The sequence below is a fragment of the Alligator sinensis genome, unplaced genomic scaffold (genome assembly GCF_000455745.1).
Source record: "Alligator sinensis unplaced genomic scaffold, ASM45574v1 scaffold628_2, whole genome shotgun sequence".
Classification (NCBI taxonomy): Eukaryota; Metazoa; Chordata; order Crocodylia; family Alligatoridae; genus Alligator; species Alligator sinensis.
This window is the reverse complement of record NW_005841833.1, coordinates 1,691,458-1,709,018: the sequence shown is the minus strand read 5'-3', so window position 1 is coordinate 1,709,018 and position 17,561 is coordinate 1,691,458. Positions and strand designations below refer to the sequence as shown.

At 39.6% G+C, this 17,561-nt stretch overlaps 1 protein-coding gene across 3 annotated transcripts in view; it reads right to left on the bottom strand.

The window, feature by feature from the left end:
* The window catches only part of SBNO1 (strawberry notch homolog 1), a 38,567-nt gene that overhangs the window by 13,511 nt on the left and 7,495 nt on the right, over positions 1–17,561 (bottom strand). The window contains exons 3-16 of one of the 3 annotated variants that reach the window (XM_006015119.3): positions 17,249–17,253; positions 15,439–15,748; positions 10,985–11,029; positions 10,506–10,606; positions 9,094–9,190; positions 7,576–7,736; positions 7,016–7,149; positions 6,783–6,873; positions 5,052–5,213; positions 4,263–4,398; positions 4,079–4,184; positions 2,589–2,742; positions 990–1,172; positions 649–746 (exon numbers count right to left, since the gene is read on the bottom strand). In XM_006015119.3, coding sequence (XP_006015181.1) covers positions 649–746; positions 990–1,172; positions 2,589–2,742; positions 4,079–4,184; positions 4,263–4,398; positions 5,052–5,213; positions 6,783–6,873; positions 7,016–7,149; positions 7,576–7,736; positions 9,094–9,190; positions 10,506–10,606; positions 10,985–11,029; positions 15,439–15,748; positions 17,249–17,253 — 1,783 coding nt within the window. Of the gene's footprint in view, positions 1–648; positions 747–989; positions 1,173–2,588; positions 2,743–4,078; positions 4,185–4,262; positions 4,399–5,051; positions 5,214–6,782; positions 6,874–7,015; positions 7,150–7,575; positions 7,737–9,093; positions 9,191–10,505; positions 10,607–10,984; positions 11,030–15,438; positions 15,749–16,653; positions 16,912–17,248; positions 17,254–17,561 lie in introns of those variants that run through there. The other 2 variants (XM_025198143.1, XM_025198147.1) reach the window with 2 other exon arrangements.

The window sequence follows — 17,561 nt, the reverse complement described above, 5'->3', positions numbered from 1 at the left end:
CAAGCTCTTCTCTTGATGGGATCTGTTTTTTCCAATATGGGTGAAATACAACATGATTAAATCATTGCTCTGTATCATCTGAGAACTTGTCTGACATCCCAGTTTCTCTCACTTGCTTTGAGAAGATCAGTGCAAGTCAGCAACAATTTTTTAAAAAGTAACTTAATACAGTGCAGGCAACGCTGCAGCTATCTAACATTTCAAAATAGCAATACAAAAAAATACTGAACGCAAAACCAAAAGGGAAGCATAAATTACATGCTAATCTGTTTTGGAGTGTGGCTAAGGACCCTTAGGATTCCTTAACTCTAACCTAAAAACACTGCAAGGTATCAAATATGAAAGGCATGTAATATGTCACTTCAAAATATTTAAGATAGTAAGTTATGGATAATTCTATATTTAAAAAAAGACAACTTGCTTATTGGCAGCGTATACAGGGGCCAAAACTAACCCAAACTTGTTTTTTTCTGCTGTGACATGGCACCAAGTTTTGTTTAGATAGTACTAAAAACCAAGTATTTGTACATCCTTACATCTGCCCCCAAAAGCTTCTGGCATGTTGTGGACCTAAGTTCACAAGTGAGTTCCTGAAGGGATAATACACTTAACTAGATTTAGGTTTTCAAATATTAAAAACAGCCTTACTTTGCTGTGGAAACAAAATCATTTAGTTCTCCGCCACCTTCTTCTAAGGCTTCTAAGGTTCTTGCTTCTCCTGTGGACTGCAGTCCAATAACAACACACTAAAGAGGAGGAAAAGCGTAAGTGAAATTAATACAAAACTCAGTGACTGGTAAGTGAAAAAGAAGAAAATACAAGCGTGTGGATTTCTGTTTATGTATCTCTTCCAACACTGGCTTCAGAATCATCACACTTTAAACATGTTAACCAGATGAGAAACATTTTTAAAAGGTAATCTCCATGGCTCCATATTTATAAAGGTCTTTTAAACATTTTGAACCAAAGTCAGACTTCAACTGCCTTACCTTTCCATTCTTGATTTCCTCTCGAGCAAGCTGGACTACTCTTTTAACTTTGGATGCTATGCAGAGATACTTGAAAAACCTCTGGTGAGCTGACCAAAACTGACCCCACATAGACTTCTTCATTCGCTGCTCCGCATCAATAAGATCAGCTGCTAGTTGAAATTTCTCTCTGGCGCTTACCCACTGAAGAAATAACATTTAAGTTTAACTTTCAAAGTCATGATTTTAAAGAGACATTTTTTAACATCTAAAGATAAATAAGACCTTTGTCTTTATTGTGGCAGCACTAGACTTGAACAGATAAAACAATGAAATGCAGACAAAAACTGGAATGAGTTAAAGCCATCTGACTTTACGTCTGCCCCCCAAAAGCTTCTGGCATGTTGCGGACCTAAGTTCACAAGCGAGTTCCTGAAGGGATAATACACCATACCCATCTCAAAGTATTTTCTACTTATTACCCAGTTACACTCTGCTGGCACAATTTCTGGCTAATATTTGTTTCTAATACTACTGTATTTACTTGAATTCAAGGCAAGGTCCCCCCTCAATTAACATGGGGGGGCAAGCCTTGCCTTGTATTCAAGTACCAGCTAGGGCAGGCGTGACAGCCCTAGGGTGAAGATGGAGGAGAGCCGCAATCTGCCTCTGGTTGGGGTGGCTCCTGCTGATGGTAAGATTGCCAGGGCCACCATTTCTGGCTGTCCCAGAGCCAGAGCTGCTGGAGAATTTTCCACATATACTATTTAACTGGGAGATGAGGCACCTTGGATTCAGGTAAATATAAAAATGTGTCTGTTTATTGTTTTGTGTTGCAATTCTGAAAAAGATGCTGCGCAACATATATATTTCAGGATTAAATTATAGCTAGATTTCACAAATGGGCTTTTATACATACGTGCCCTCCAAACCTACAAATTTGATCCAGATTATCCAATGGAAGTCACCATTTATACATTAGCACAGAGAACTGTAGAAGTACATGCAGGTCAAGTAAACAGAGAAGACTGCAGTATTAGCTAAGTGAGGTGCATGACTGAATTGCAACTCCTATGTTCTTTTCAACCAGCAGCACAGCTTGTGTGCGCAACTCTTCAGAGGCTCAGAGCGCTTAAACACTTGTCATTTTGCAAAGAAATATTTTAGGCAATGTTTGTGAAGTAAATTCCTCTTTAGGCTTGTTCTTTCTCAAAGAAAATCCTTAAGCCACACAGACTTCATTCCTTTCCTCTGACAGCAAAAGAAATCAGAACTTGTGATAGAAGGTGATCTCTTTAATTAGACAAACTAGATTTTTGCAAAAAATTAAAATAAAAATAATACAAAAATTAAAAAAAAAAATCCTTATTTGCAAGCTTTGGGGCAAAAGCACCCTTCTTCAGGTATAGGAGAAAAGACTGTAAAACTTCTCCTAGTTAGCAATGAAAGTTCATATTTCACAGGGGAGTTGAAGGTGTGTTAAAAGCTGCCAGCAAGGCATGCTGTCTGATCAGGACAGTACTCTTAAGTTTTAACAGCACTGTGATCAAAGTTGTTAAGCTTTCCACTACTACCAGCTTAAACTCGTAAGCCATATTTAAATAAAAATAAAACTCTTACCAGTTTCACAGATTTATTATACATTTTAACGTAGTCCTGTGAAAGTAAAACTTCATCGATTTTGAAGGTCACACCTGAAAAACTCAACTGTCTTGCTATGTACATTCCTCTCAGTTTCATGTCCATAGCAACTATTTCCATGGCACCGACGCCTCTGAACAAAAGGTAAAAAAGTTATTCAAGATTACTGTAAACTCGTCCTACCAGAAAAAAAGTCAAGCAGTTTAGAAATAAATGAAATGAGTGCACTTGGATTATGAAACTAGCATTCTTCACAAACAATATGAACCATTCGTATTAAGTTGTATAAATACTGAAATTAAGAAATACCGCAGGTCAAGGTTTCATGAACAGCTAACTCAACCCTCATAAACATGAGCTATAATCACAAAATGAGTTGCGAAATGTTTATATTATGAAGTGGCACTCATATGAATATTTTGTGGTTACTTCCCTACTTCTTTACTCAATTTCATTGTCAACATTACAAGTTGTTTCATGTAAGTTGCTCCAGAATGTTTTAAATACAGGTGCAAGTTTTACTCTCATTTCTCATTCATGCCAGTGTAAAAAGAACTAAAGTTGTCAGCCAACCAGCACGACAGCTTTTGGGTGCAGCTGGGAGGGGAGGGGGGTACAGAGGAGAATCAACTTTGAATATATAAACCAGATTAATCTCAGATTAGCTTCCATATCACTCCTTCACTGCACAGCTAACGACGTACAAAATATGCTAAATAGACTATTTGCACAAGTGATCTCTGCTGAAAAGGCCTTTTTTGGTTATTTGAGATAACGTACAAGGTCTCAGTTACAGAAAGCTGCTTGATATGTAGCATCTGAAAAACATTATAAGGTAAAGAATGCAAAAAGATTGCTAGTACTATATTTTGTATGGGACTTCCCACCTTTGATTTTTTTAGGAAATTCTGGAGGGTGAATTCAACTGCACATTCCTATGAAATGGGAGATGGCATGATCCGGAACTATCTGCCCGAAAGCCAACAAAAAAACCTGAAAAGACTTCCTTCCACTGATGTTATGGGCTATACAGCAGACCTTCATGACCATCTTCATCTTCAATACACATCATAATTTGTTGCGCACAACAATTCTTGTATGAAGCGTACTGAACAAATACAGACTCTCTTCAGAAAAAAAATTGCAAGAAAACCAGATATCACACACAATGTCCCTACCAAGTTTAAGAACACTCATTCCAACCTTTTCAGTTGTAGAAGATTTAGGGGGCTTTTTAAATCTAAAAATGGGAAAGTATCCAATATTCTGTTCCTGCTCCAATGTATTTTCTTTTTAAAAATTTTATTGGGGGGGAAGAAATCAGAGAAATTTACTTCTACAGCAGAAAACAAGCCTGAAAGATTCAAACCTGATAGTTTCAGGGAACTATGAATGAATTAAATCAGGACTAAAATGGAAACCAAAATGCAACCAGAACTATAGCAGCTTTTGTTGGCATTCTGTATTACCTTCTTTCAACAGCCTGAATGAAGTCACTGAATTCCCTAAACGGGGTTCCTTCACCCCATATTCCAAGGCGGTTCATATATGCCATATTTCGTGGCTCAGATGCACCTGGAAAGAAAAACACATACTGTACCCATGCCAGTGAAAAAGCAATCAGAATTTTATTGTAAATTAATTAGTACCTACCTGTAGCACTAGCATAAACAACTCTAGCCTTGGGAAGTTTATTCTGAAGCTCCAATACAGCCAGACCTGTTTTTGTTGGTTTTGAAGAACCAACCGGACACAGATTCTTTGCTTTGTGACACTCATCAAATATTATCTGAATTTAAATTAAGGAATAAACATTATACCGTTTTTTACTGAATACAGACCAAAATGTATGGATAGCAAGTGAAAGTACAGCATTCACTGTAAACATCAATTCCAGTAATTGGACTGGATCTACAGAAACTTCAGGCAAACAAATTGATTACACCCCAGCAAAAGACTCAATTTTAAACACTCCCCGGTGCACAATTAACATTAAATGCAATGCTTTCATATATATTAGAGTTATTCTTCTTAATACTGTAATTATTCTTTAGGAAAAGGAATATCTATGTAAAACACATTATGCAGAGTTTAACAAAATGTCAGATTCCCAAGACTCTACTCCAGATGCACAACCCCTGTTAAGTAGGCTTCTGATCTTCAAGTGATCTGACCCTTGTTTACATCAATAACTTCAACGCAGCTGACTTACACCAACAGGCTATAAGAATCAGATCATACATAGATCACATTTACATGTCGCATTTTGAGTAAAGCCTGATTGGAAGTGTGTGTCTGAAACTGGTTCAAATTAATGAAGTGTCCTAAAGTAAGTTAAGTTAAAATAAACATGCACAGAACAGCTTTGCTCCCAAAATGTGGTCTTATAAATAGATAATGGTTCAACTACTTCTGTTGAACATCCAGAAACAAAAAGGATACAACTCCATCAAAGTCTTCACCGCACCAGTGAAGAAGCTGCTTTAACCTGGTTTTATATTTACCACCAGATTGACTTTCACCAATAAGAGAAGAGTAGGTGGCAAAAATGACACCTTTCTTCACACTTCCATTGTGTTTGGAAGAAATTTTTCCATACTTAAACTGCAAGGAAAAAAAAGTGCAAGTTATATTTAAGTTACAAACACGTCACGCTGGGACACAATTCAAGGGCAGAGACACCCCCCCCTCCCCCCCAACCTTAGGGAATGTATATAGTGTCGATGACTCCAGTGACAACACAAGTAGATCTCTAGGGACCTATGGGACACTAGTTAGAAGGATACTACGACATCTATGCATCTATGAAACTTTAGTTAGTGCTTCATGGGAAATAGTATCTTTCAGGATCTCAGGATTTTGAATTCGGTTCCCATATAAGGCGATTTTCACAGAGCCAAGGAGTCCGCTTTCATGAACTCGGGATATTTTGGCTTGCATACACCCCCTAGACAAGTGGAAGCCAATCTTTTTGGCAAGCGTGCCACAAATTAGTCCTACACCTCCTGAGTGCCACTCTGATCCTTTTCTCCTGCTTGATTGGCTGCTGTTTTATGCTCCCTGCAGTATTTGCCACCGTGCTGCCTGCCTCCTCCACTGTGCCACTTTTGCTGCCCTAGACAACAGATATACTGTATCTAGGATTGCTGCCAAAAAGCTAACAGCACTTTAGCGTGCATCAGCAGATGCATGACGAACAGAACCAAGGAGGCGATACTTCCCCTCTATCGGGCGCTGGTCAGACCGCAGTTGGAATACTGCGTGCAGTTTTGGGCGTCGCACTTCAAGAGGGATGTGGATAACCTGGAGAGGGTCCAGAGAAGGGCCACACGTATGGCTAAGGGATTGCAGGCCAAGCCCTATGAGGAGTGACTAGGGCACCTACAACTCTTCAGCCTCCGCAGGAGAAGGTTGAGAGGCGACATTGCGGCTGCCTATAAGTTCATCACAGGGGCACAGAAGGGAATTGGTGAGGCTTTACTCACCAATGCGCCCCTGGGGGTTACAAGAAATAATGACCACAAGCTAGCAGAGAGCAGATTTAGACTGGACATTAGGAAGAACTTCTTCACAGATAGAGTAGCCAAGGTCTGGAACGGGCTCCCAAGGGAGGTGGTGCTCTCCCCTGCCCTGGGGGTCTTCAAGAGGAGGTTAGATAGGCATCTAGCTGGGGTCATCTAGACCCAGCCCTCTTTCCTGCTTATGCAGGGGGTCGGACTCGATGCTCTATTGAGGTCCCTTCCGACCCTAACATCTATGAGATCTTAACTTTTTAGAAAATATTTCCTCTTCAGAAAATATATCACAAGATGTAGAATTTTGCATGATACAAGCAACATTCACACAACAAGACTTTCAGCCAGTAGTGTCCCTAAATTGCACATAAGCCTGGAGAGGAATATTTTGGAATTATTATCTGGTCAGGCCTTAATACTGTATATGATTTAGGCATGTGGGTTATTCTCATTGACTTCAGGGGTGAGGTAATTATACGCCTAAAGTTCAGCATTAGTAATGCTTTTTAAGATTAAAAAGCTACAAGGGTAAAAAATGGCAATGTCTCAAAATAAGTTTGAAAAAGCAAGAACAGTACTTATTTTAAACATGCACATCTCATCACACAAGCATACCTAAAGTTTTACCCGAACTGTACATAGTAAAAAGTATCCACACCTTGTTTAATGAATGAACCAAAATATTTTTTGCTCCAATGTCTCTCAAATCTCTTTCAGCATCATATTTCAGATCATTTGACACACTAAACCTGAAGGAAAAAAGTAAAGCATGCAATTTGTAAGAGTACAGCAAAAAGCAACAATCTAAGTTTTTGTCTAATGCCTGCTCCCAGACCATAACTTATCCTGAAATTAAGTACTGCAGTCATTACAAGTTTTTCCTCAACTTACCATACTGCCCTTTTTCTACCCAATAAGTAATTTTCGTAGATTATTCCAGCTATGGTCCTTCCTTTTCCTACACCAGCACCATCACCTATCAAGAATCCAGCTCTGTCTCCATTGGGCAGGAATGTCTCATGTTGCTGTGAAAGAAAATATATTTTAATTCCTACAACACACCTCTACAAGTTGTTTAGCCAGAAAAGAAAATGTGCAAGTCAGGGGTCACCAGCTTCTTCAAATAGCAGGATGGACTGACCCAGTTCAGCTGCACAGGAAGAGACCCCACTGTTGCTTTTCCCTGTGGTAACAAGGAAAAGCAACTGCTGTTGAAGCTCTCCACCACTGTGGGGAAAAGCCTCTGATCTAAACTGGGTCTACCCGGCTGCTGAAACTGGATCAAATGTTTCTGTTGGCTGGATCTGATCCACTGGCCAGAGGATGCCAGCCCCTGATGTATGTTATGTTCAGCCAATTACACAACCAATTCCTGATGGTAATACTTAATCCACACGTCTTTAAAATCCAAAGTTTTGGGGGTTTTTTTTAAGTACTGTACAGCAACATACCTGGGCTGCATAAGTAACTGCTTCAAGTTGTAATGCTGACAACCAACCATTATCAATAGTTTCTTCAGATATTGAGGTCTGATACCACACCTCTGGAGGAGTTACACTTGATAACGAGCTGGTTTCTACTACTGGATCAGGATGACGCAGTCCAATTTTTACTGCAAGAGAAAAAAAAGCTCTAAACACGATTCATACTGGTTATTATAAGTTATTTATTTTAGAAGTCAACACCATAATTTCAAGAGCTTGGTCACTTCAGGTTATATTTTAGGGTAACTATGATCCCTCCCCTTTGATCTTAGGAGCCCCGTTGTTCTTATGAGTATAGAGAAAACAGTACTTTTTTTTTTTTTTTTTAAGGATAAGGGCAGGCATCAGTATAAGGAGGCAACTTGTGACAAGGAAATCTGTTTGCTCCATTTATGGAATGTGTTTTTATGACAACATAACTCTGCTTTATCAAAAATCCTCAACATTTTGATACTTTTGAGTAGTGGCTCTGACCCCCAGGGGCCTTCCATCACAGAACACCTCAAAGGACATGGGTCACTAGGAGTAGAATTTTTCTGCTACATGAATACCAATATGTTACAAATAACACTCCTGTCATTTTTAACTTATACAATGTTACCTTGTTACACGACTGCATCAGGACACAGATTGTGGGAAGAGAAAAGATAAAGAACCAGGCACAATTTAAGATGAATCAGTGATTAAAACGTACGCATTGCTGGCCAGGGCAGCAATATCATTATTCATGAAGAACGAAGTTGTAAGAGGAGAGAAAGATGCGTAAAAAAAAGCAAACTTCAAGGAGTACAAGAGCAGAAAGTTTTAAGAAGGCTTGTGAGAACTACACATATATGCTAACACAAGGGCTGCCAGGAGAAAGCTTCAAAAGTCAAAGTTCACCAAGGTACTGTACAATTTAGTTATAAGTGCTCACTGCAAAAGTCTCTTTGCTATTTATGGAAGTCTGAAATGCAGTTTGTTACTTTACTTTTTTTTAAACACACTGGATCATGCATTAAAATTCTGCTTTTTCATTAATGAACTACAGTAAAAACAGACCTGGGATCTCAGAATCTGTTGTGGCCAAGTTGGTTACAATGTACTTAGAAGGTGTTGCTTCACACTAAAGTCTCCAAAATTGTATTATGCATCTTTGCTATAAAGCACATGGCTCTTAAAAATCATGCAGTAAAACAAGGGTGCCTTGCCATCTGTGGTCAATAAAGTTAAAATCTTTAGCAACCTAGTGCCACTGTGCCATTTACATCTCTCTCAGATTAAAAATAGCGAACAAAGTGTATTCAGTCAGTCCCCTTCCGGTTTTTTGCAACAAAAAGTTTAGTTTCAATCTGCAGATCTTTAGTTTCAATCTGCCCATTCAGGTCCCCTTTTTGTTATTATAGATTATAATTAGAAAATCTATTACTTATAATGTTTCTCTAGATTTTATTTAACATGGGTACTATTGTTTAAAATTAGTTGCAGTTTTTACTGTAACCATACGTTTTATTGGCATATATTCTGCATATGTTTCTGCATGACCCATTTCTTCTTCATCTTCCTCCTCAGGTTCTTCTTCCTCTTTTACAGATGGCACTTTCTACAATACAAATATACCCATGTTAATGTATGATATACTGGTGATACTCAATCCTATAAACAAACAAACGTGCAAGTCAGTGCTAGACTATTAGCCTGGGACATCACCATTCAGTTGCATAAGAATGACCTAACTGCACTAGAGAGCAGTACGAAAATTACAATATTTACTAAGTCTTAGCCAGTATATTCTTTTTAAAGCATCTGTCTTCAGAGAGGTCTCATTCCACTGAAAAGAAGCATCACTGGAAAGGGACTCAAAAAGGACTTCAGCTCCCTTTTTTCTACCAATAGGCCAAATGCTCTGCAGCACTACAAACCTATGCTGGCATAGAAAGTGAAAGAAAAAATAAGCCAGCAGAGCTGAGCTCTGCAGCTAAGTCAGTGGATAAGCATTTTTATATACAATGCACCTATAGCTGTAGAATATGTTAAAAGGGATTGTCTTTAAAATTTGAAAGGTCATGAACATCCATCAAAAAAAAAAAGTTGACAGCTTTCAAGATAGCTATATAGTATCTCTCTCAGTGGTATTCTCCATCCCTCCCAAATAAGCAACAATTGGCCATTGTTTTCCTAGGGCTTTAATTATTAGAGTTCAAGTTATTCTTCCCCCCATGCCCTCCACCCCTGCAACAAATATTGTTCAAGCCACAAGTTAAAAACCCTTCACCACCAATTTAGATCCTTGATATCAGAGGAGTTACTTAAAACTGCTTCCAGGTGCCTTGCATTATGGAAATACATTGAGATCACAAAACCACCACTCATTTTAACCCAGTTCTCAGTGAAGAAAGGTTTAAGTGCAGAGCTTCCAACAGCATTAGTGGATAACTTGCACTAAATCCCCAGTACATCATTAGAAGATGATGCTCTGGATTTATATTGTAATCCAGCATAATGCAAGAGGCCAATCCTGTTGGAAAAGTATCTGCTTCAGATTGCAGAGATCTGCACATCTTGTGAGACAGGGATAAAGCAATTTTCAAAAGCAGCCTAGGAGTGCTGCTCCTCAGTTTTAGTCAGATAAGATTCAAAAGATGTCTTCCATCACAAACAAGGGTGTCATCTGAAGATATCGGAACTTCAAGAGGCTCCCATGTAGCTCAAGCAAACCGTGCTAGACAGCTGGCAGCATGGTCTGCTTCCCAACTACTAGCAAACAGCAATTTCCCCTACAGAATGAAATGTATAATTTCACAGATATGCAGAGCTCAGGAAGTCTCCATGTCTGCCTGGAACTATATAGAGAGAACTGGGGCTACTTAAACATAAGTTAATTTAAGAAATTGTATCCGTTTATTGACAGTACTCACCATAGTAGGTGAAAAGCTTCGCATTTTCATATCATTTATCCATATTCTTGCTACTTCTTTTGTAGAAGCCTCCTTCTTTACAGAACCATTGCTTACATCAGCTAAAAAAAAAAAAAAGTTGCAATTTAGATGTTCCATTATATTGAGTTATAATACCCTCTTCCACCTCCACTGATATAATGGAAAAAAAAAAATCTGAAGTCTTTGACAACATACAGATACCCTTAAGAACACTACCAATATATTTAGCCATAAATCTCTGCACATGCTTAAAATTAGTTCTGGTACTGCTTTTAAAAGAAAAATGTGTACTTAAATAAAATGTATTAACCAGTGCCATAATGAGATACGTGAGACTTCTTTAATACACCAAGAGAATATACCTCCACCGAGCTATGAAATAATTGATTCCATCTTATGTGCGAGTTAAGACAGTTTAAGAAACCACAAACCCAGTGTTGTTGATTATGTGCTCTTACCTGGTTTGGTGGCATTTACCACCTTTGGAGACACTACAATTATTTCTGCAAGAAAGTCAACATTTTGGACTTAATTATTTTCATCTATATGAGTGGAGAGCAAAGTTAAAAACGTAAGTTCTTTTTGTATGGACAGACTTTAACTGAGACATTTCAAAGAGTCAGCCGGAAAAAACACACGTGCCCTGTAAAAATTTCCGAAGCAGCTGAAGCACTCCAAAACAGACTTCTTAAAATGAGGAGCTACTTGAAGAGTTTCATTTCTGGTTATGTATGCCTGGGGACTTGTAGATCTTCCAATATTCCACAGTGCTCCAGTTGTCCTCCCCCACCCCTACCCTCAAATCCACAGGGGAGAAGAGGAGAACTGGGTGGATAAATTATCTGTTCAGCCACTGGGTTACACTCCATGGGCCACCTGCCACTGCCAGGTGTTCTGCCCCAAACCCTTTACCTCTCTGCTCAAAGGAGAGGAGAGGTTCTAGGGATATGGGGCTGGAATCCCTGTGGTGGAAGCCATGAACTACCACCACAGATTTTTCCTCCCCACACCAGACCTGCCAATGGGGGTCCGGGCACTAGGAGCACCCTTTGTATGGGAATCACTCTGAGCACTTGGAGTGGTCTTGGCACTTGACTGTACTCCTGTACTTCTCTGCTCCAGACATGCACCCGACCCCATGCTGCCACCGTAGCCTAGCTTGCCAGCATGCAGTCTCCCTTGCCTCTCTGCTCCTGGGGGACAGGAAGGACTGGGGTTCAGCAGATTTAGGGCTGGAGAGCCAGTTACCCCAGAAGTGGGACATCCCCACTGCCACTAAAGACTACCACATGCTCCCCCAAGCCCCATGCTAGATCCTGTGCCTGCCTCCATCCCTGAAGCCTCCTTTAGCATCCCTGGCTAGACAGCAAGTGGCTACATATGCCCTTAGCCAAGGGACAACAAGGGCTACACATCCCCATGTGAAACACTATCCTTTTGAAAGTGGGTTACATTTTGACACATTTCAAAAGTTACTTTTAAAGGGGCAGAAACAAGGGTGTGGGCAGGAGAGGTAATAACACCACCACTAAAAATTGCACACAAGTAATAAAAATGCCCCACTCAAATCTTCTGCTGTAGTAAAACTTTAGCAGCTCTATTATATACTTCTTCAGAAATGCCACCAGAGAAAAGCAGTTCCTTGAGACTCCATGTTTAGAAAGCACAATTCTTGCCCCCCTCCCTAAGCTTTTTAGCAAAAGATATGTTACCAAGCTACAATCGCTGTAAAAGGATGTGCTACTGTTTGTATGAGCTACATTTTGCACGCAACTGCCAGACAGACTGACAGCAGCAAAGGTGTTCAGACTATGGCTGAGTTTACAACAGAAATGGCTGCCTTGATTAAAATCATTTTCATTTTAGGGGCAACTAAGTAATGCTAAAGTGAGTTTCTGCCCTCTGATCCTCCTTTCAATATTTGACAGTGGCTTAAATTCTTTAAAAAACACTGGGTACTGGAGAATCCAGCTGTGGAAGCTTCATTCTCAAGGGGCTGTAAACTTGACCTGCTGTTCTCCCAACTTTACTAGTGGAAGCACATCTTTACCTTGCAACTGTGACTCAAGACAGACGTTCTGAAATATAAAAACACTAGTGGGGGGTGAAATGAAGGATAATGTATTCAGGTGAAACTGCCCAAGGAATACAAGCAATGAGAATAATCATCCACAAGGGAATGACAAACTGTCCACCTGGGATCACTGAAGAGCTTACGATGTGCTTCAGCAGTGAAGTCACCCCATTTTTTTTAATCCCATCAGAAAGAGGTCACCAACTTAATACAACAGGGTACAGTTTCATGGCAAGTGTCACCCTTAAATTCTGAATGCATGTGGATTTTACTTACTATTTTACTTAAATAAGCTGCATCCTGTTTAATATGCAGGATAACAGCTCAACATGGTATTTCTGTGGGAGCACCAAGCCTCATTCAGACCTCACCTTAGTAAGAACTTTTGCAACATTTGAATCAGCCAAACTGGATACCAGAATTAAGGTGCATTAAAAATGCCTCTGGGCAGAACTTTTTATTTATTTACAAGTTGTAAATATCATGATTAAACCTAAAAAAAGATTTGTGGTATAAAGACTGTATTTAAAGTGTTATTCATTGCTCAAATATTTATGGTCTCTGAAACCTCCTGGGCTCCACTTACATTTGTTTCCACCCCCCGTCCCCAAACATCTTCCAGCTTGTGCAGAAAGCTTTATGATCCATGTTATTTATTTGGTATACTGGCAGGCCAGAGAATTCTCTTGTTCTAGAGAGGTTGGAAGGTGTCCGATTTTGAAATACGGATGTGGTTGCCTACATCCATCATGCTATGTTAATACTCTATCCTGTTCCTTTGTTCCCCTCCTCCTTCTCCATCATGGGCTATTGTTACCACATATCAAAGTAAAATGTATTAAAATTGGGTACTGCATTGAATACCAAGTCCATCTCAAGCGTCCTGCATGTTTCCCTTTTCTTACTTTTGTTTAATTCACACTTCGTTAGCTTTAGATTTCTTAAGACCCCTGCTCCTCACTACCAAATCACCTGTATTTTCATTTAAAAAACACTCATTGCTAAACCTAGAAACTGATGCTATTAGAGATGCTGACACTTACAGGTCCTGTAAGAAGTTTATGCATATACTATTAGGAAAAGCAACTTTAGAAGAAACACTCAACAGCAGTCTGAAAATTTAACTGTCCATTACGACACTACAGCAGCCAAAAGATTAGATCAATAAATATAATTTGCTTGCTTTGTGCAGCACTGGGGTATACAAAATTTTACTGTTTTCCCATTATTCAGGTTTCCCTTTCGGAAAAGACTTCCATTTAGTGGAAATATTAAAAAGGGGATTAGAGAAAAAGAATTAAGACTCCAGGAAAGCATTTTGAAATTCTTTAAGTAAGGGATGTCAAGGTCATTTGGCCCTGCAACCCACCTCGGAACTGTGGGCCTTCTTACAAGCCAGACAATCCCCAACCTCAGCAGGACAAGCAGCAACAACTGCATTAACCCCCTGGGTGCTGACGCTAGACAGTGGCTCTAGCAACTGTGGAGGTTAACACCATCAGTCCCACTGCCACAGAACTGTAACCCCACCAGGGATCTAGACCCAGGAATTTAATGGCGGAGAAAGCAATAGTGGCATCAATCCCTTGAGTGCGGGCTCTGACACAATAGCGCTGGCAGCTGGTGGGGTTAATGCTACTCTCGTTCATTCCACTAACAAGTTTCTGGCACAGCAGGTCAGATCCTGAGGCAGGGATTTCAGCCATGTTTCTGACAATCCTGCTTTAAAGTCACTAATGTCCCCATAAGGATTAGTTATGGCATCAGGAAGAATTTTCACAATATGAAAATCCACAGATCTAGTCTGTAGAGAACTTGCAGACACAGAAACCACCCCCAAGTAGTTCAATTATCAGGGCCAGCACTTTAAATCTCTGGTCATTATCCTACTTCAGGATCTCAGACATTTCTGCACGTTGTATCTCCCAGTATTTGCTGCTTACAATTTAAATAGCCCTGCAATAATTTTTCCTGGACTTCGAAGAGTATTAAAAAAGCACTACAAATCAACTGGCCACCACCACAATCGAGTTCTGCATCTGACACAAACAGGGCCTGATGTGTATTCCTCCCATGAAATAAGCAGATTCTCAGTTTCTCCTTCTCAAAGTTTTAAAGCAAGGCTGTCCAACTGATGGCCTGCAATGAGTGAAGTTGCAGGCTCTGGAATCATTGCAGCAGGGAGGGGAGAGGAAGGGGAAGTACTCATGCATGTGCAAGCTGCAGCCCAGGGTGGGAGTGCAGGTACAAGGTGCAACGGGAGTGGGGGGAATCTATGCAGTGTGTAAACCATGACCACCACTGGTACAGCCAGTGGGGTGCAGGGTTGGATAATGCAACTTGCAGAGTGTGTAACCCCCGACCACTTGGAAGGTGGACAGCCCTGCTTTACAGAAACACAGATAGGGTCAAAATACCAACACGTTCTACAAGTCTCCATCTGTGAAGAAATTAAAAAAAAAAGAAAAAAAGACAAACACACAACTAAGCGTACAATGGCAACACTCATACTACGGCAAGGAACAAATGAGATGACAACGCATGTTCAAGCACTGCAGGTATACCGTAAATGTAGAAGGCAGCAATAACTGACTATAATAAGCACATTACCAATGTTAATCATCTACCCGCTGCTTATTGCTAAATTTTAGGGCTGAATTCAGGGTTCAGGTTTTTTAATAAAGTACATTATATGCTGCTCCCTCCACAATTTCAAGTAGCTGAAATCTAACATGCGAGTCTTAATGAAATCTGAATGTTACCACAACCTACTCTTTTGGGATGTGCACTAAACAATTATCTCCACATTTCTATAATAGTACTTATAGAAAAACTCACTTGCTGCTGTTGCAACTGGCTGGGCTATGTTAGGAGGTGGCTTCAGTTTCATTAGTTCATTAAGACTATTGTTTTTGAGCAGATCTTTCAGCTGGATCTGGTCCTTTGAAGGAGTAGGGGTCAAGGCACTGCGTACTGCTGGTGCTGCAACCGATGGTCGAGTAGTTGTGCTGGTCTGTATGATTTTCGCTACAGTGATAGTCTGTCTGGTAGTTGTGACAGGTGTGGTTTTTGTCATTACTATTGTAGTCCCCAAAGTTGGAAGCTGATTTATTTGATTCAGCACAAAGGTTGTAGTTGATGGAGGTTGCTAGAAGAAAGAAAAAAAAACAAACAAAGACTGTCCTGTTTGGGAAATAACCGCTAAGATTTTCCATGAGACAATACTCAATAAAACAAAACTTACACTAAAGTATTTCAGCTAGAGACGGGAATAACCAATTCAAAAGGAGTCAATGCTGGGAACAGTGCGGGGAAGACAGGTGTCAATATTCTCTTTGTATCTCACAACTAGCAGGGACCATTTACAGTATTTCAGAACATGAGTCCAAGCAAGAAGCTTCCTCAAAAGCATGTGCTAATGTGTGGTTTCCTGGATTTCTTCAAGAATTTTTTTTCTAAGAAGGAAAGGATCTCATCCCCCCCCAACAAAAAGTACAGTTGCTGTGTGTAGCAAACTGGGCTGGAAAGCCATACAACACACTGAACAAATTATGCAGTTAGGATATAAATCAAAAAGTAACAGCTATTTATAAAAAAACTGTTCCTGTGCATTCTTTTTATACACCCTACCCCTCAGATGCCGATCATACTTCTATGCTAGCATTCTCATTTCAAGGAAGATATGAACATTCATTTTGATAACTGCCATTCTTCTTGATAAATCTAAAATTTTCAAGATCCTAATGCAGGACAATATACAAGCACCAATTGCTTAGGTGAACAGTTTCTATGCTCAGAAGATAGAAGTCAAATTGGGCTCATTTTTAAACAATGTTTCCCTTTTAAATTTGACTTTCTCCAAGAGATGGCCTCTCCTGCACTTCATAACAACCCAGAGGGATGTTCAAAAGTGGGGAACAAAATAAAAGAATGTTTTAATGTCTTAGAGATTATATTAAAAGATGACAGCAAAGTTGGTGTTTGTATAGGCCTTCCTCAGCTATACACTTTCCTATTATAAACATACAAAACCCTGAATATGCCAGTTCTTACCCTGACATTTAGTACTGCTGGAGTAGATACAGCCTCTGGTTCTTGTTTAACAGCAGCTGTTGCCTCAGTCTCCAAGCCTAGGTCTAATGCACTAAGTGGCACTGACTGGAGAGAAAGAAAGCGAGCATGATCAGGCACTAATCTGAGCAGAGGGAGGGGGAAAAAGAAAATCTTCAAATATCCACCCATGAAACTGAAACTAATAACTAATTCCTTTGCTTTGCCCACTAATCCTAATTTCATTAGCGATAAGGATTGTAGAGTATCTCGTCATCAAGTTAGTGCCCAAAACTGTTCTGAGTACAAAGCTTTCCAGCTAACTGCTATGAAAATTTTAATTTGTTTGGCCATCTCATTTCTATTTGATAGACTATTGTTCTCTACTCTGGTGTTTGAAAAAAAAAGTTACGTTCTTGTTGAGTGAGAGTTGTCATGGAGATTAAACACCCTATTAAATTAATTCTTCCTCCTGTTAAGTGTAGTTCCACTGTCCTAAAAGTAGCAATGAAAGTTCTGCATGGATACAATCACCTAGCTGGGGTCGTTTGACCCTAGCATTCTTTCCTGCCCATGGCAGGGGGTCGGACTTGATGACCTGCTTAGGTCCCTTCCGACCATACCAACTATGAAACTATGATATACATCATGGTATGTCTCTTTAAATAATGGAAAAGTCAGCTAAGGATTAAATTAATAAATTATACACTTTGGATGCCTACAAATACATATTTAAGGCAGAGTACCAACTCATTTTCTTTATATACAAGCTCCGTATACCACAGCAATGAGAACATACAGCATGTTCATATTCTTTTAACAGTTAAAGAGTATGGTTTTCCTTGAGTATAAGAAATGCATGATCCTATATCATTTAACATCACCCAATTATTTAAAGTGTCTTGTTTTTA